The sequence below is a fragment of the Oncorhynchus tshawytscha genome, linkage group LG26 (genome assembly GCF_018296145.1).
Source record: "Oncorhynchus tshawytscha isolate Ot180627B linkage group LG26, Otsh_v2.0, whole genome shotgun sequence".
NCBI lineage: Eukaryota > Metazoa > Chordata > Actinopteri > Salmoniformes > Salmonidae > Oncorhynchus > Oncorhynchus tshawytscha.
This window is the reverse complement of record NC_056454.1, coordinates 16,751,522-16,771,284: the sequence shown is the minus strand read 5'-3', so window position 1 is coordinate 16,771,284 and position 19,763 is coordinate 16,751,522. Positions and strand designations below refer to the sequence as shown.

The window sequence follows — 19,763 nt, the reverse complement described above, 5'->3', positions numbered from 1 at the left end:
AGGGATTGATCATTACCCCATAGTATGCACAGTAAGCCGGAGGGAGGAGGTGTCAGGATGGAGTAGGCAGGTGGGTGTTTGGAAGGGCAAAGTGGGATCCGTTTCAAGAGTTGAGTGAGCATCAGGTGATGGCTCGGGTGGATATGAGAGGGGATGTGGATAGTACCAATAACTGGGTGAGAACAGCTTTAGCGGGGGCAGCTACTGAGGCTATACCTAAGAGTTCAGGGAGAAGGAAGAGGAGGAGGAGGAAAGCAGTCCCATGGTGGATGGAGGAGTGTGGGGCAATGGTGAGGAGTAGTAACAGGGCATTTAGAGTACTGAAAAGGAAACACAACTTCCAACATCTGATTCAGTATAAGCAGGCCCAGACCCTGGTGAGAACTATCCGTCAGGCAAAGAGGTCATGTTGGTGTCGGTTCTGTGACACCATTGGAAGTGTGACACCTGTGGGAGTAGTGTGGGGGATGATTAAGAGGATGAGTGGGGTCAGAAGGGAGTGGGATTATCCAGTGTTGACAAGTGGGAAGAATGTGGCAGTAACAGATGAGAAGGCAGAGATGCATAGCTCTGCACATTTGTCAGAGGAGGGGCAGAAGGGGAGAGAGGAGGACCCTGGAGTTCTGGATCGGAGGGAGGATGTAAATGATGCGTTGAATGCACCATTTACCATGGCAAAAATAAAAAGGGCAATAGGTAAGCCTGGGTTAACTTCACCTGGGAAAGATGAGGTGTGCTATGTTATGTTGGCCCATCTTAGTGATGAGGCACTGGATAAGGTATTGGTGTTGTACAACAGAGTGTGGGAAGAGGGGAAACTACCCGGCGGCTGGAAGGATGCAGTAGTGGTACCAATCCGGAAGCCAGGAAAGGACCCAACGAGGCCAACAAGCTATCGGTCAATAGCTTTAATATCAACAGTATGTAAGATTAAGGAAGGTATGATTACGGAGAGGCTAATTTACTTCCTGGAGAGCAGGGGGCTAGTAGGGGGCCAGTTCAGAGTTGGTTCAGGAAGGGGAGGGGAACTATGGACCCAGTGCTCTGCTTAGAAACAGTGGTCAGGAAGGCTAAGGTGAACGGTTGTAACAGTCTTTTTTGATGTGGAGAAGGCATATGATATGATGTGGAAGGAGGAGTTAATCAAGCTTGATATTATGGAGGTAGGAGGAAGAACGTACAACTGGATAAAGGATTTCTATCCAAGTGAGGGTGGGCAGCTACCTGGTGGACAACGGTATACCGCAGGGGAGCGTGATTCGTCCTCGGTTGTTCTCAATCATGATCAATGATGTTTACTCTCAGGTATGGACGGAATATTGGGAGGTCATTATTTTCAGATGATGGGGCCTTATGGAAGAGGGGAAGAAATGTGCCATACATAGTCAGGAAGGTACAGGAAGCAATTGATGGGGTAGAACGGTGGGCATTAATGTGGGGATTCGGGTTCTCTGTGGAGAAAACTCAGACTGTTCTTTACCAGGAGGAAGGTGGGAGATGAGGTACGCTTGAGGTTATATGGGAGAAACTTGGAGAGGGTGGGGGTGTTCAGGTTCCTTGGGGTATACTTTGACACTAGGCTGACCTGGGCAGAACACATTGACAGGTGGGAAAGTGTAAGAAGGTGCTAAATTGATTGATTGATTAAATGTAATATTTTAACACAATAAAGCTTATTTTCATTGTGGTCCTTTCGGAGGGGGAAGGGGGTGGAGCAAGGTTAGGCGGCAACTGCAGTGGCAACAACCAATGACAGACACAATAGTTGTTTATTTCATAAAATGAGATAATTAGTACAGTTCCATTTCCTAATAAACAACTCTGGACAGGTACATCTCCCTGGTCTTACTTACCCCTAATATATACAGCATTCATTGTCTTATATATACACACAAGACTATCACAAAATGATGCACATTAGGCATCAAAATCCCAGGCATTTCCTTCTCATCCACGTATTATAATCTTACGACTCACTTTTGAGACGTGCTACTAATTAGCCATTTTTTCCAGTGAGAACTTGAAACTGCCCAATGAAGGTATACGTTTCCAATATTTTGAAATACTGTGTGATGCACTGTCTGACGGGAAGGAGTTGGGGGGCTGGGCGTTCCCCGTTGAGGACCATTTATGTTCCATTGATCCAATCTGTAATAGACTATGGCAGTATAGCGTATGGTTCGGCAGCCCCGACGTCATTGGAAAGGCTAGATGTCATATAGGGTCATAAAGGGTCAAGGACTAGAATATGTAGTGGGGCGTTTCGGACGTCGCCAGTGGCTGCACTACAGGTGGAGATGGGGGATATGCCATTGCAGATTAGGAGACAGCAGCTGGCAACTAATTATTGGGTCAGCCTACAGGGACAAAATATATTTTACAGGCATGCTGCAAACATGAGAAAGGACTGAACACAAGCTTTGGGTGGGTGTAAATCCACCATGGCTACTCCTTCCTCCAGTTGTAGATCTAGAAGTATTGGAGAGACTACAGAAAGATAGGGAGGGTGTTGAGCCATCTGATTGGTTTAAGAGTTGTCTGGTCATATACACAGACGGTTCAAAAGATCCAAAGGACAGGATGTACTGGGTCAGCATTTCTAGTGCAGGAATGTGGGGTGAAAGTCAGGAAACGTATTACTAATCATCTGGCTGTATATATACGGCGGAGCTGATGGCCATACTGTTGACCTTGCAGTGGGTGGAGGAAGTTAAGCCAGAAAGAGTAGTTATTTGCAGATTCATGAGCAGTTTTGATGAGTCTACAGTCTTTCAGCTCACGTAGCAGACAAGACCTGCTTTATGAGGTGCTACAAACCCATGGCAGGATTAGACTGATGGTTATACAGATAAGATTTACTTGGGTCCCAGGACATGTGGGGATGAAGGGGAACAAGGCAGTGAGTGTACTGGCTAAACAAGCACTTAGTAGAGGGGATGTTGATGTTGTAGTTTCAATGAGCAAGGCAGAGGCAAAAAGTCTAATATGGTCAGTGATGGTGTAGAGATGGCAGGAGCAGTGGAATAGAGATACTAAGGCAGGCAGTACAGAGGAATGTCGGGGAGGAGAGAACGGCAGGACAGAAGAGCTATTTGTACAAGATTAAGGGTGGGACACAGCCATTTAAGTCCTTAAATGTGATAGGAAAGCATCCAACAGAAAACTGTTATTACTGACAGGAAACAGAGACCGTGGAGCATTTATTGCTACAGTGTGGGCAGTATCAGAGGGAAATAAGAGAGGCTGAGATCTAATGAGGGAGAAGGGGATACAGGACATTAGTTTAAAGAGTATAGTTAGTTTCTCCCTGTCTCTGGCCCACACTCCAGTACAGTAGGTGGCGGTAATGCACCATAGCTTTGGATGTCAACTGCCGATAAACCCCACCGAAGAGGACAATGAGAACAGCTATATGGACACGCCTGGTGCCCAACATGGATGACATATTTCTTGAGAGTTGAGTGCAGGCCAGTCAAGTTCTTCCACACCAATTTCAACAAACCATTTCTGTATGGACCTTTCTTTGTGCTCAGGGGCATTGTCATTCTGAAACAGGAAAAGGCCTTCCCCAAACTGTTGCCACCCAGTTGGAAGCACATAATCGTAGGGACAAATGCCACTGTATGCTGTAGCTTTAAGGGACCTAGAACTAACAGCCCCAGACCATTATTCCTCCTCCACCAAACTTTAGTTAGCACAATGCATTCTGGCAGGTAGCGTTCTCCTGGCATCCGCCAAACCAAGATCCACCCGTCGGATTGCCAGATGGTGAAGCGTGACTCATCACTCCAGAGATGGCGTTGGTGGTGTCCAATGGTGGTGAGCTTTACACCACTCCAGCCAACGCTTGGTATTGCACATGGTGATTTTAGGCTTGTGTGCAGCTGCTCGGCCACGAAAAGCCATTTTATGAAGATCCTGACGAACAGTTCTTGTGCTGACGTTGCTTCCAGATGCAGTTTGGAACTCGGTAGTGAGTGTTGCAACCTGAGGACAGACAATTTTTATGCGCTACGCGGTTCAGAGCTGAGCCGGCACAATTGTTTAGTGACTCCGTCAGATCAGAGGAAGGAGGGATGACCAGGGATATTCTCTTGATATGTGTGTGAATTGGACCAAATTTAGTGATGCAGAAACAAGAGACCACATGTTGCCGTTTTATGAAATCTGATTATTCTGGTGACATTATGATCGATGCCTGGTTGCTGACAAATGAAAATATTATCACTTTTGGCGGCAGATAGCCTAGTGGTTAAGCACATTGGGACAGTAACCGAAAGGCTGCTGGTTTGAATCCCGAGCTGACTGCAATTAACTTTTTGTCCTGAATACAAAGTGTTATGTTTGTGGCAAATCCAATAAAGTACCACTCCCCATATTTTCAAGCATAGTGGTTTTTCAGAATAAAAAAGGAATGGAGCTAAGCACAGGCAAAATTCTGGAGGAAAACCTGGTTCAGTCTGCTTTCCACCAGACATTGGGGAGGTGAATTCACATTTCAGCAGGACAATAACCTAAAACACAAGGCCAAATCTACACTGGAGTTAATTACCAAGAAGAAAGTGAAAGTTCCCGAGTGGCCGAGTTACAGTTTAGACATAAATTTACTTGAAAATCTATGGCAAGACCTACAAATTTGACAAAATAATAAATGGCCTAATGTTGCACAATCCAGGTGTGGAAAGCTCTTAGCGACTTATCCAGAATTATTCACAGCTGTAAAAGCTGCCAAAGGTGCTTCTTCTACAAATTATTGACACAGGGTTGTGAATACTTGTGTAAATGAGATATTTCTGTATTTCATTTTCAAAAATTTCTAAAAGCATGTTTTCACTTTGTCATTATGTAGTATTGGCGCAGCGGTCTAAGGTACTGCATCTCAGTACAAGAGGCATCACTACAGTCCCTGGTTCGAATCCAGGCTGTATCACATCCGGCCGTGATTGGGAGTACCATAGGGTGGCGCACAATTGGCCTAGCGTCGTCCGGGTTTGGCTGGGGAAGGTCGTCATTGTAAATAAGAATTTGTTCTTAATTAATAATATCCTCTTCGTGCTAGGGGGCAGTATTTTCATTTTTGGAAAAAAAACGTTCCCGTTTTAAACCGTCAGGAAAAGATGCTAGAATATGCATATAATTGACAGCTTTTGATAGAAAACACTCTAACGTTTCCAAAACTGTAAAGATACTCACAGACAATATAACAGAACTGATGTTGCAGGCGAAAGCCTGAGAAAAATCCAATCCAGAAGTGCCCCAGGTTTTGAAAGCGCTGCGGCATAATGCTATGCTAGGCTATCGATAAACTTACACAAATGCTTGTCTAGCGTTGGCTGTAAAGCATATTTTGAAAATCTGAGATGACAGGGTGATTAACAGAAGGCTAAGCTGTGTCTCAATATATTTAATTTGTGATTTTCATGAATAGGAATATTTTCTAGGGATATTTATGTCCGTTGCATTATGCTAATTAGTTTCAGGCGATGATTACGCTCCCGCATGCGGGTTTGGGAGTCACTAGAGGTTGTTCTTAACTGATTTGCCTTGTTAAAATAAAGGTTTTTAAAAAATGGGTGAGGAAAATAATCTATAATCAGCCCAGGACCTCTACGTCCAGCTTCTTCACCTGTGGAGACCAGCCACCAGGACAGCTGATCAAACTGATGAGTATTTATGTCTGTAATAATTTCCCCTTTTGTGGTGAAAAACTCATTCTGATTGGCTGGACTTGGCTCCCCAGTGGGTGGGCCTATGCCCCACCCATGGCTGTGCCCCTGCCCAGTCATGTGAAATCCATAGATTAGGGGTAATGAATTTATTTAAATTGACTGACTTCCATATATGAACTGTAACTCAGTCAAATCTTTAAATTGTTGCATGTTGTGTTTATATTTGTGTTCAGTATATTTCAACTTTAAGTAAACATACATTGATAATAACCAATGATAGGTGACAACACCAAACATTTATGAGCATTTAAAAATATATATTTATTCCCTTGCCAAGTCATTTTTAACTGTTGGGCACATTTTTTACTTGTTTGTGTGTAGTCTCCCACAATATAAAATGGTAAAAAGTCTATAAAACATGACTTCAAATGTCAAACGACATCTTCCAAGTGCTAATAGAGTACCTTCAACTGATAAAGGGCCAATGCAGTCAAAAACGTGAGTTACCTGTGTTTTAAATTTCCACACTATGAGCTTGGAATAATACTGTGAAATTATGAAAATTATGATAATGTCCTTTTAAGTATAAGAGCTGTTTGAAAAGACCGTCTGAAATTTCAGCCTTTTAATGTAGGATGGAGTTTTGGCCTTCCATGGCCTTCCATGGTAACATCACCATGTGGTAAATTAGTTAATAGACCAATAAGAAAGAGTTCCAAACCTCTCTGCAAATAACATTATCTGTTTTTGCCTAAAGCACTCCCAGACAGTCCTTGCAAATGTCTTGATTAAGAAGTTGCTATTTGATAAAAAAGCTATTTGTTTCCTTTTAACTATTTTAATTGAAGTACCTTACTCTGATTGTTTTCATTGTTACTCATAAATGATTTGATATTTAGATAAAAATGGCTGCATTGGTCCTTTAATATCCTTCACAAACACAGAGTCACACAGAGACATATAGGCACAAACACAGAGTCACACAGAGACATATAGGCACAAACACAGAGTCACACAGAGACATATAGGCACAAACACAGAGTCACACAGAGACATATAGGAACAAACACAGAGTGCACAGACATATAGGAACAAACACAGAGTGCATCAAGGCATAAACACAGACCATGTAATACTCCCTTCCTGGTGTTGTGCCATTTGGACTGTGTTGTAAGTCTCTCTGATGACAGTGGTTGAACCATTCCGTTGCCCTATAGCCATGATTCCCCAAAAAATGCCAGTGTAGGCTTACCATGCATGGCCATAATGAATGATAGGCAATATTGATCATTATCATACACAAAGGTCACATAAATAAACACATCACAGTAAGTAGCTCTCTTAGCATTTCATCAACATTAATAAAAATCACTAAATCCCAGATGTCAGAATATTGTTTCTCAATTCTCAATAAGATACACGTCCTCTTTTCTGCCAATCTATTTCAGTCCTTGTTCTCTTTTCTTACTTCACATCGGACTACTCACTTCCTATTTTTGACCCATATCTTCCCCACCCACTTTGGGCGTGTTCGACATTGCAGCCGACTTTAAAGGCGAGTCGAGAATGACTGATCAACAAATCACCTTGCAACGTAAATAACTTTTCAATATTATTTGTAGATCTGTCAGTCGGTCTCAATTCACAGTTTTGATACTCTCGAACACAGCCAGACGGTCTGTGTGTTTTCTCCCAGTCTGTGTGTATTACGTTCTTCCGACCAACAGACAGAGCTCTCCTTTGTCTATGCCCCACCTGGCATGACACGGAGCTCATGGTACACCTCCTCAGGCTGGGGGCTGCTCTGTATGGCCAGGATGGAGGAGCATGGGGAATCCAACAGCTACTGCATAGAATAGAATACCACTTAATTGTGTTACAGAGAACTACATTATTTTGACCCATCACCCTCCACTGCTACACACAAAGAAACAATCTATTATTCATTAAAACACAATGATCATGAGTCATACTACTGACCTCTGTGAAATGTTCAGGCAGCTTGGCCTTGGGTCTGAGGAAGCGGACCACCCTGTAGCAGTACCAGAAGGCCAGGGCCAGCAGGGCCACTGCAACAGCCATCACCACAAACGTCACCAGGGCTACCACCCAAGGCCTGTCATTGCCTGAGGAGTGGTTGGGGTTGGAAAAAGGACACCAGGGAGGAAGAATTTAGTTGAGCAGAGGGGACTTGGAGAAGCACTGAAGGCAGCAATCTAATCAAATCCTCATAATTTGTGTTTAACCGATGAAAGGGAGGAAGAGAGAGAGAGAGAGAGGCGGAAAGAAAGCGAGAGACATGGGGCTCACCCTTAGCGGTGCTCTCACATGTAACATTGCTGGGCTGGCTGTGTTTGGAGAACCTCTGGGTGTACACCCAGACCTGAACACAGTACCTGGTCCATGGCTCCAGCGCCAAGACCACTTTACGAAGTGGGGTGCATTTCGTACTTTTGTCCTGGGAGGGGGTGATAGAGAAGTAGTGAGGATCGACAGCGCCATCAGATTATCCCACCCACAGTCATAACAGTTACCATTGGCAGATGGATAAGTAGTTTTTGTGCTCTGACCCTAAACGCAGAAGGTTCCCCCTAAAAGCAACAAAGTGAACAAAGGGTTGGGGGGGGGTGCTCTAAGTAATGCTAATTTCAGCCTTATTTTATTTGTTTAAAATGCAATTTATACTGCCACAGTGGTAAATATTAAAATAAAAGTGTATTCCAAATGAAAACGAACAACCCCACCTGTGTCAAGGCAAAAAAACAAAAAAAAACACCCACGTGTCTGCACTTGTCATCCTGGGACAGTCAGCAAGACGCATCAATTTGGTGTTCCAAGATGGCATAGCAGTTCAGACGTCTTTTGTCCTTTTAAAAATCCACCTCTCTAAAAACAAGTCTCTCACCGTTGCCACCTGCTATAGACCACCCTCTGCCCCCAGCTGTGCTCTGGACACCATATGTGAACTGATTGCCCCCCCATCTATCTTCAGAGCTTGTGCTGCTAGGCGACCTAAACTGGAACATGCTTAACACCCCAGCCATCCTACAATCTAAACTTGATGCCCTCAACCTCACACAAATTATCAATGAACCTACCAGGTACCTCCCCAAAGCCTTAAACACAGGCACCCTCATAGATATCATCCTAACCAACTTGCCCTTTAAATACACCTCTGCTGTTTTCAACCAAGATCTCAGCGATCACTGCCTCATTGCCTGCATCCGTAATGGGTCAGCGGTCAAACGACCTCCACTCATCACTGTAAAACGCTCCCTGAAACACTTCAGCGAGCAGGCCTTTGTAATCGACCTGGCCGGGGTATCCTGGAAGGATATTGATCTCATCCCGTCAGTAGAGGATGCCTGGATATTTTTTTTAAATGCCTTCCTAACCATCTTAAATAAACATGCCCCATTCAAGAAATTTAGAACCAGGAACAGATATAGCCCTTGGTTCTCCCCAGACCTGACTGCCCTTAACCAACACAAAAACATCCTATGGCGTTCTGCATTAGCATCGAACAGCCCCCGTGATATGCAGCTGTTCAGGGAAGCAAGAAACCATTAAACACAGGCAGTTAGAAAAGCCAAGGCTAGCTTTTTCAAGCAGAAATTTGCTTCCTGCAACACTAACTCAAAAAAGTTCTGGGACACTGTAAAGTCCATGGAGAATAAGAACACCTCCTCCCAGCTGCCCACTGCACTGAAGATAGGAAACACTGTCGCCACTGATAAATCCACCATAATTGAGAATTTCAATAAGCATTTTTCTACGGCTGGCTATGCTTTCCACCTGGCTACTCCTACCCCGGTCAACAGCACTGCGCCCCCCACAGCAACTCGCCCAAGCCTTCCCCATTTCTCCTTCTCCCAAATCCGTTCAGCTGATGTTCTGAATGAGCTGCAAAATCTGGACCCCTACAAATCAGCCGGGCTAGACAATCTGGACCCTTTCTTTCTAAAATGATCTGCCGAAATTGTTGCCACCCCTATTACTAGCCTGTTTAACCTCTCGTTCGTGTCGTCTGAGATTCCCAAAGATTGGAAAGCAGCTGCGGTCATCCCCCTCTTCAAAGGGGGGGGGGACACTCTTGACCCAAACTGCTACAGACCTATATCTATCCTACCATGCCTTTCTAAGGTCTTCGAAAGCCAAGTCAACAAACAGATTACCGACCATTTCGAATCTCACCATACCTTCTCTGCTATGCAATCTGGTTTCAGAGCTGGTCATGGGTGCACCTCAGCCACGCTCAAGGTCCTAAATGATATCTTAACCGCCATCGATAAGAAACATTACTGTGCAGCCGTATTCATTGATCTGGCCAAGGCTTTCGACTCTGTCAATCACCACATCCTCATCGGCAGACTCGACAGCCTTGGTTTCTCAAATGATTGCCTCGCCTGGTTCACCAACTACTTCTCTGATAGAGTTCAGTGTGTCAAATCGGAGGGTCTGCTGTCCGGACCTCTGGCAGTCTCTATGGGGGTGCCACAGGGTTCAATTCTTGGACCGACTCTCTTCTCTGTATACATCAATGAGGTCGCTCTTGCTGCTGGTGAGTCTCTGATCCACCTCTACGCAGATGACACCATTCTGTATACTTCTGGCCCTTCTTTGGACACTTGTGTTAACAACCCTCCAGGCAAGCTTCAATGCCATACAACTCTCCTTCCGTGGCCTCCAATTGCTCTTAAATACAAGTAAAACTAAATGCATGCTCTTCAACCGATCGCTACCTGCACCTACCCGCCTGTCCAACATCACTACTCTGGACGGCTCTGACTTAGAATACGTGGACAACTACAAATACTTAGGTGTCTGGTTAGACTGTAAACTCTCCTTCCAGACCCATATCAAACATCTCCAATCCAAAGTTAAATCTAGAATTGGCTTCCTATTTCGCAACAAAGCATCCTTCACTCATGCTGCCAAACATACCCTTGTAAAACTGACCATCCTACCAATCCTCGACTTGGGCGATGTCATTTACAAAATAGCCGCCTCCAATACCCTACTCAACAAATTGGATGCAGTCTATCACAGTGCAATCCGTTTTGTCACCAAAGCCCCATATACTACCCACCATTGCGACTTGTACGCTCTCGTTGGCTGGCCCTCGCTTCATACTCGTCGCCAAACCCACTGGCTCCATGTCATCTACAAGACCCTGCTAGGTAAAGTCCCCCCTTATCTCAGCTCGCTGGTCACCATTGCATCTCCCACCTGTAGCACACGCTCCAGCAGGTATATCTCTCTAGTCACCCCCAAAACCAATTATTTCTTTGGCTGCCTCTCCTTCCAGTTCTCTGCTGCCAATGACTGGAACGAACTACAAAAATCTCTGAAACTGGAAACACTTATCTCCCTCACTAGCTTTAAGCACCAACTGTCAGAGCAGCTCACAGATTACTGCACCTGTACATAGCCCACCTATAATTTAGCCCAAACAACTACCTCTTTCCCTACTGTATTTTATTTATTTATTTTGCTCCTTTGCACCCCATTATTTTTATTTCTACTTTGCACATTCTTCCATTGCAAATCTACCATTCCAGTGTTTTACTTGCTATATTGTATTTACTTTGCCACCATGGCCTTTTTTTTGCCTTTACCTCCCTTATCTCACCTCATTTGCTCACATCGTATATAGACTTGTTTATACTGTATTATTGACTGTATGTTTGTTTTACTCCATGTGTAACTCTGTGTCGTTGTATGTGTCGAACTGCTTTATCTTGGCCAGGTCGCAATTGTAAATGAGAACTTGTTCTCAACTTGCCTACCTGGTTAAATAAAGGTGAAATAAAAAATAAAATAAAAAATTAATTCAGGCTACAAGAGCGTCGACCCAATGATAATCGCCGATTGTCATTAAACTGTTAGGTGTTTTGTAAAAGATGTCTCTTTCCATTCATCAAATGGCGTAAGCGCACAGTGCACTGTTCGGATGCTGGAACTATTTTGGAGTGGACGAGCATGCACAAGTAGTCTACTCTTTTTTTTTTGACAATAAGACGAAAACATCATGACTGGTTGTGTTCATGCCAAATTAAAAAGGTAATAAAACAATTTTGAACGTTAAATGACACGTCTTTACTATTAGATCCATAAACATGTCACGGTATAATTCGCAATCTGCTTAAACCTGTACCTCATACTCCTTATTGGCTCCCGTTACTATGAAGTACTGCTTGTTAACCACCAGATGTGAAAGATCCGGCGACAGTCTGTTTTTCCTTTGTTTTAACATGATCAGATCCCTTGATGAAAAAATGGAAAGCAAAATGGTCACCATACCTTCTCCTCCTGACCCTCTTTCCAGTAGGTGATGTTAAAGTTTGCGTGGTTGTATACGTCTTTGAACTCAGAGATCCTGAGCACTGGGTCGTTGATGCTCACTTCAATGACAGCACCACTGGAGACGAGCGTCACACCGGGAGGGCCTAGCGTGGCTGTAGAGAGACATTTGAAAGGAAGTGACGTGGAGGAAGTGAACACCTCTCAGATGAGGAGGGTTAAAGAAATCACACTTGCTAGTTGATAACCATAGACTAGTCTATTAAAGAGGCAATTCTGTCAGGCTCCAGGCTTTATTCACAGTGACACACTGAAGATCTGTCAAAGCTGTTACGGAGATGGGTATAAACTCACTGTGTTCATCCATGACAAACCACCCAGTCTTCATCCAGCGAGATGTGTCCCCCTCTCGTTCTGCCCTCACTTGGAAAATATACACTCCAAATTTGTTTAGATGACTGGTGAAGTCACAGCTTTGGGCTGTTGTGTTCCAACATACAACCTCATTGCTGCTGACCAAGCCCCTGTATCAAAACATGGCATAATAGTTATTGCAGTAGATTAGGTGGCGGCAGATTGACGAGGGTGGCATTTTCGGAGCTAAACTGACCAAGACACACCAACAACAAACAACACATAGAACCTCAGAAAATTCTGCCCAAAAACAATGATCATTTCTCTCAACCAGTGGCATATGGGCTTTTTAGATGAACGCCGATGCCGCCCTGTGATAATCAGGGCCCACTTTATCAAAGGCAGGGGCGCAAATTATTTTGCTTGTCCATTCCCAGCGTGCCTCTCCAGTGTGTTGTTGGACAAATAAAGGCAACAGCCTGTTTTACAAATGGTGGACCCACCACATGAATGGATATTCATAAAATTCCATTGCCCGACACCCCAGTAAGCACGAGCAGACGTCTTTTTTTGGTCCTGTCCGGATGTCTTTTTTGGTGTTTTACAAACGGAAGGCTTGTCACATAATTGGCCATTCATAAAATTATATTTCAGGCAACAGGCTACACCTCAGTCAGCACGGACCGATGCAGATGCCTTTTGGACGTCTATTTTTGGTGAAGTCCAGATCGGCCTTGAGTTCCACAGACATTGGTTTTTGGTCCGGTCCAAATCTGAACCAATCATAGAAGTCTATGTTTGGTTCAGATTTTGTCCGGTCTGGCCCAGCCTTGATTTGGCCCAAACATAGACGTCTATAAATGACGTCTTTTCAACGTTCATACAATATCCAATAAATACAGTAGCTAACATCCAATTTGGGCCAAACTTTCTTTCAAACAATGAGTAAGACATGAGGAATACAAAGAAATGGTCAACAGCCACCGACGGACCCTCAACCAAATCCAGCACAACAAAAAGTACACAGGTGCTCTGAGTATTGTTTCTTCATCCAATGCAATGTTTTCTGAGTGAATTTATTATTATTAAACGTTTTTCTTTCAGAGAAATGTCCTATCCTACATCCTGATATTACCAGGTTCTGATCACTAGATGTTGCTGTTCCTGCTACTAGATGATTAATAGGCAGTTTATGGAAGGTATGACAGCAACCCATGCTTTGGTTTCTTTACCTGGCTACTGCTTCAAATGCTAACATTTTAGCATTTGTGGCACAAATCCAATGCAAGTAAATGGTACTGACAGTGCCTTCAGAAAGTATTCATACCCTGAACTTATTCCATATTTTGTTGTGTTACAGTACCTAACATCTGATTTGCCAGTGTGAGTATTCAAAATGTATTACTTTTTTTTTCTCACCCATCTACACACAATACCCGATAATGACAAAGTGAAAAGATGTATTTTTTTGTGTGCAAATGTATTGATAAGTTAAATACGGAAATATCTCATTTACATAAGTATTCACACCCCTAAGTCAATACATGTTAGAATAAACTTTGGCAGCGATTACAACACATTATTATTACTTGTTTATTCTTCAAGCTCTGTCAAATTGGTTGTTGGTCATTGCTAGACAGCCATTTTCAAGTCTTGCCATGGACTGGACTAGGCCACTAGTCAGGTCTCTGACTAGGCCACTCAGGAACATCTTGGTAAGCAAATACAGTGTATATTTGGACTTGTGTTTTAGGTTATTGTCCCGCTGAAATGTGAACTTGCCTCCCAGTGTCTGTTGGAAAGCAGACTGAACCAGGTTTTCCTCTAGGACAGCAGTCACCAACCTTTTCTGAGTCAAGATCACTTTCACAGTCAAAAAGCAAGCTGAGATCTACTGCTCAGATTTTTTTTTTTTTACATTAACCTCACACAAACAATTTTGTAGGAATGAGGTTTGGGCAGTAGGCCTAATAGATTATCACAGGATATTGGCTATATGATTGGCCACCAATATTGTTAATCAGACCATGTTATATTTAAAAACTCGAGCTTTGATAACAAAATAGAGCAGTTGGTTTAGCACTTGTGAGCCACTGTGGAGCATGAATTGAAATAATTAGCTATTTTATTTTACTGAACTGATGGTACCTGCATCTGATGTTCAACGAGATCAAATCACGACGTCAGTGATCTTCAGGTCGAAAAGTCGGAGCTCTAGAAAGACCCCCGAGTTTCTGACTTTGATGACCGTTCAAAACTATTTTTCCCAACTGCCTCTCACGGTCTCTGCTCTCTCCTTCCTTTCCTCCGCTGAGACTGACCAGAGAGGGGGGACACAGTCTTCCACCTGCTCTCTCCTTCCTTTCCTCCGCTGAGACTGACCAGAGAGGGGGACACAGTCTTCCACCTGCTCTCTCCTTCCTTTCCTCCGCTGAGACTGACCAGAGAGGGGGACACAGTCTTCCACCTGCTCTCTCCTTCCTTTCCTCCGCTGAGACTGACCAGAGAGAGGGGACACAGTCTTCCACCTGCTCTCTCCTTCCTTTCCTCCACTGAGACTGACCAGAGAGAGGGGACACAGTCTTCCACCTGCTCTCTCCTTCCTTTCCTCCACTGAGACTGACCAGAGAGAGGGGACACAGTCTTCCACCTGCTCTCTCCTTCCTTTCCTTCGCTGAGACTGACCAGAGAGAGGGGACACAGTCTTCCACCTGATGGCAAAACTCGAGTCGCACCGCATCTGCCTCATGCACAAATTCATGTTATTCCTATGACCAGAGAAAGTTAAATATTCCTTCATATTAAAATCGACACGATGAGCAGCTAATAATAATGATAATAAAACGCAGGGCTTTCAATACATGGCTATTCATTCATTGCAACTGCAGCCCGATTGGAAGAACGGAGAAGCGCGTTTTGTAATGGTGTGGAATAAAAACAGTGACAGTGCTAAATATAAACTTAAACATTAACTTACTCATCAAAACAGCAGCTCTTTGCTGTATTCGTTAACAGTCCCTCTGTGGTCATGGTTTTAAAAGTTATTAAATCTTAAGCAGGCGAGTAGCCTATTAAACTTGTCTGTGGCCAGGGTCATGGAAGCTCTGTAGCCACGGTAATTTGAGCTATCCGATTGGGCAGCCCAGTAGGTGCACTCTATTTAGTCACAGATATGCCGGTCTGCCGGGTGGGTGGAGTTTGTCTCATAGGAACACTTTGCTTACCCGGTGCGCAGGACTTTTGAATCAAGTGTATCTACAGGCAACAACTCAATAGTTTTAAAAAAGGAGCGCAAGCCTTTATCGTTCATTGGCTTTTCTACAGAAATATTTGGTGATCGACTAGGAATGCCTTGAAGACCGATCAGTTTATTGTGATCAACCAGTCGGCGACCACTGCTCTAGGACTTTGCCTGTGCTTATAGCTGTATCATGTTTCTTTTGATCCCCAAAATCTCACTAGTCCTTGCAGATGACAAGCATACCCATAACATGATGCAACCAACACCGTGCTTGAAATATGAAGAGTGTTACTCAGTAATGTTTTTGATTTGCCCCAAACATAACACTTTATTTTTATTTATTTAACCTTTATTTAACTAGGCAAGTCAGTTAACTTTTTTGGGATAGGGGGCAGCATTTTCACTTTTGGATGAAAAGCATGCCCAGAGTAAACTGCCTCCTACTCAGTCCCAGATGCTAATATATGCATATTACTGTTAGTATTGGATAGAAAACACTCAGAAGTTTCTAAAACTGTTTGAATGATGTCTGTGAGTATAACAGAACTCATATGGCAGGCAAAAACCTGAGAAAAAAATCCAAACCGGAAGTGGGAAATCTGAGGTTTGTAGTTTTTAAACTCAGCCCCTATTGAAGTTACAGTGGGATATTGGTTATGTTGCACTTCCTAAGGCTTCCACTAGATGTCAACCGTCTTTAGAAACTTGTTTGAGGCTTCTACTGTGAAGTGGGGCCAAATGAGAGGGGAATGAGTCAGAGGTCTGCCAGCAGCCTCGATCAAAGTCACACGTATTTACATGGAGGTAGCTCTCGTTCCATTGCTTTTCTACAGGCAATGGAATTCTCCGGTTGGAACATTATTGAACATTTATGATAAAAACATCCTAAAGATTGATTCTATACATAGTTTGATATGTTTCTACGATCAGTAATATAACTTTTTGGAATTTTCGTCCGACCTTTCTGCTGGAAGTTGTACGCTCATTTCGATTTGTTTACCAAACGCCCTAACAAAAGGAGGTATATGGACATAAATGATGAACTTCATCGAACAAATCAAACATTTATTGTGGAACTGGGATTCCTGGGAGTGCATTCTGATGAAGATCATCAAAGGTAAGTGAATATTTATAATGCTATTTCTGACTAATGTTGACTGCGCAACATGGCGGATATTTATTTTGGCTGTTTTGGGCTCTGAGCTCAGTACTCAGATTATGCTTTTTCCGGAAGTTTAAAAACATCTGACACAGCGCTTGCATTAAGGAGAAGTTTATCTAAAGTTCCATGCATAACACTTGAATTTTCATCAACATTTATAATGAGTATTTCTGTGAATTGATGTGGCTCTCTGCAATATCACCGCATGTTTTGGAACTACTGAACATAACATGCCAATGTAAAATGAGATTTTTGGATATAAATATGCACTTTATAGAACAAAACATACATGTATTGTGTAACGAAGTCCTATGAGTGTCATCTGATGAAGATCAAAGGTTAGTGATTAATTTTATCTCTATTTGTGCTTTTTGTGACACCTCTCTTTGGCTGTAAAAATGGCTGGGTTTTTCTGTGGCTTTGTGGTGACCTAACATAATCGTTTGTGGAGCTTACGCTGTAAAGCATTTTTGAAATCAGACACTGTGGCTGGATTAACAATAATCTTATCTTTAAAATGTTGCTTAATACTTGTATGTTTGAGACATTTGATTTATGAGATTTCTGTTGATTTTGTATTTGGTGCCCTGCAATTTCATTGGCTGTTGGCGAGGGGTTCCCAGACAGGTTAAGAACAATGAAAGCCTGGGCCAATTGTGAGCCGTCCTATCCTATGGAACTCCCAATCACAGCCGGATGTGATACAGCCTGGATTTGAACCAGGAACTGTAGTGATACCTCTTTCACTGAGATGCAGTGCCTTAGACCGCTGCACCACTCGGGAGCCCCCGAGGACATAAAGTACATTTCTTTGGCACATTTTTAGCAGTTTTACTTTAGTGCCTTTTTGCAAACAGGATACATGTTTCGGAACATTTGTATTCTGTACAGGCTTACTTCTTTTCACTCTGTCATTTAGGTTAGTATTTTAGGGTAATTACAATATTGTTGAACCATCCTCAGTTTTCTTGGTGAAATCCCTGAGCGGTTTCACTCCTCTCCGGCAACTGAGTTAGGAAGGACACCTTTATCTTTGTAGTGACTGGGTGTATTGATACACCATCCAAAGTGTAATGAATAACTTCACCACGATGAAAGGGATATTAAATATCTACTTTTTAAAATTTTTAAATGTACCCATCCTTCTTTGTGAGGCCATGGTAAACCACCCTGGTAGACGTGGTTGAATCGGTGTTTGAACTCCACTGCTCGACTGAGGAAACATACAGATAATTGTATGTGTGGGGTACAGAAAACACCATTATCATACCCAGAGTGAATCCATGCAACTTATTTTGTGACATGTTAAGCACATTTTTACTCCTGAACATATTTAGGCTTGGCATAACAAAGGGGTTGAATACATTTTAGCTTTTCATTTAATTTGTAAAACCTAACAACTTCAATGACAAATTTCTCTGAACAGGGGAATAAAAAACATCCCAAAATTCACTGGGATTGCATTGCATAGGATGAAGAAACAATACTCTGACTACTTGTCAGAGAGAACTGATACCATATACTCATTGTTGGTGTGGGGGGGTCCATGGGGGGCTTTTGACAATTTCTTTGGAATCCTCATTGTTAGAAAAATGGGTTCCAACTCAGGTGTTAGGTCCTATATTTATTGAATATGAATCCTATCAATTAAAATACCCAATTAGCTTAATTTCTCAGAGATTATATTATATATCAACAAAATTATGTTTCTAATAGATTGTGGGGTCAAAATCCTCTCATGTGCTTTTTGAGGTGGAAGTGAAATAGTTGCACTAATTTCTTAGAAATATACTGTCTGTGTGTGTGTCAGTGTGAGCAATACTGTATGAGAAAAGTAGGAACGTGTGTAGGTACAAAGAGCACGCCAGAGTGTGAGCATGCCTATGTATGACACATTGAGAGTCTACTGGTAAAGTCGACTTGAAGGTGTGTCAGTTCTACCCTTTCCCAGCACCCACAGGAGGAAGTTCCTCATATTTCAATGTGTCACCCTCACTTTGCTCCATTGTGTTGTTTTTCATATTACCACAGTCTCCACTCACCTGTACTCTGCTCTGTAGGTTATGTTTTCTGTGTGGTTCTGAGGTGCATCCCACTCCAACACTAGTCCCATGTTGACAGAGTTAATCCTGATGTTACTGGGACTTGGAAGTTCGGCTAACACTGCTGTAAAGCACCGAGATATACATTTGAACATACTGACAATATACTGTACACCAGTGATAGGCCTACTAGTAAAATTTAGATGAGGGGGCACATCAACATCAGGCAGAGCAAAATTTAGTTGGTGGTAGAGTAACCGAAAAAGGTTGGGATGCTATGCTGTACATCATGCAGCAGGTGTGGGGAAATAGTATTGTTTCAGGTCTTAGACTATTTTAAGAGGTACTCGAGAAATTAAGCCTGCTTCATAGAGAGAAACACTCTTGCGCAAATCTGCCATACAGCAATGCTGCTGGATAAAACCTTTAGCCTATGTGTATTTACATCATCCGTAGGTAAATGTAACAGAGCCGATTCCTGTTCGTTACAGAGAAGGAAGTAAACTAATATTTACAGCAATGACGACGAGAAAATGTCAAGTGTTTCCATTGGTTCCCACAATTGGCAATACAATAGATTGAGGAATGTATGAGAGTGTTAAATAAATGTATAATAGACGTTGAAATGATAAAGGAATATCTACAAAACGAGGTTTAAAACCTTCACCTACAAACATAGACAATCGCCTGACAGCACGTTGGTTGGCTATGCCTTCTATGGTAAGACCAAGAGCAAAATACTGACCTGTAATTCCATGTAAAGTTAAACATACTTTGACAAACAAGATGGGAAAAACTGTAGATTGCATGTTATCCAAGAGATTTTCAATGTAATCCAACGACACTGAAATGTTTTGTTGGCTATATTTTTCTTGCGGCTGCTCTTGAGAGTTTGTCTAGCCAACTTTCTGAATGGTCTGAGAATTGCGAGGTAAGCGTAACTACGCTGCGCAAGAATACTGAAGCTTTTACGTACGGTTCAAACGAAAAAC

The 19,763-nt window shown here is 42.8% G+C and overlaps 1 protein-coding gene across 2 annotated transcripts; it reads right to left on the bottom strand.

The window, feature by feature from the left end:
• Nucleotides 1-5,961: 5,961 nt before the first annotated feature.
• Nucleotides 5,962-19,728, bottom strand: LOC112225267 (interleukin-10 receptor subunit beta). 2 transcript variants are annotated; one of them, XM_024389046.2, is made up of 7 exons: nt 19,517-19,728; nt 18,772-18,895; nt 12,327-12,496; nt 11,973-12,127; nt 7,980-8,127; nt 7,650-7,795; nt 5,962-7,512 (listed from the first exon to the last, which is right to left on the bottom strand). In XM_024389046.2, the coding sequence occupies exons 1-7, from the start codon at nt 19,578-19,580 to the stop codon at nt 7,414-7,416; spliced, it is 906 nt and encodes a 301-aa protein (XP_024244814.1). In that variant the 5' UTR covers nt 19,581-19,728; the 3' UTR covers nt 5,962-7,413. The 2 variants fall into 2 exon arrangements, with proteins under 2 accessions (XP_024244814.1, XP_024244815.1); XM_024389047.2 differs by having other exon boundaries at nt 5,962-7,515; nt 19,517-19,727.
• Nucleotides 19,729-19,763: the final 35 nt, after the last annotated feature.

Excerpts from the sequence above, each read along its gene's own strand:
- LOC112225267 (XM_024389046.2), bottom strand. The coding sequence starts at position 19,580 with ATGCAATCTACAGTTTTTCCCATCTTGTTTGTCAAAGTATGTTTAACT. Across the intron at positions 8,128-11,972 it reads AAGAGGGTCAGGAGGAGAAG|GACAAAAGTACGAAATGCAC; the intron begins GTATGGTGACCA and ends ACCCCCTCCCAG. Across the intron at positions 7,796-7,979 it reads ATGTGAGAGCACCGCTAAGG|GCAATGACAGGCCTTGGGTG; the intron begins GTGAGCCCCATG and ends ACCACTCCTCAG.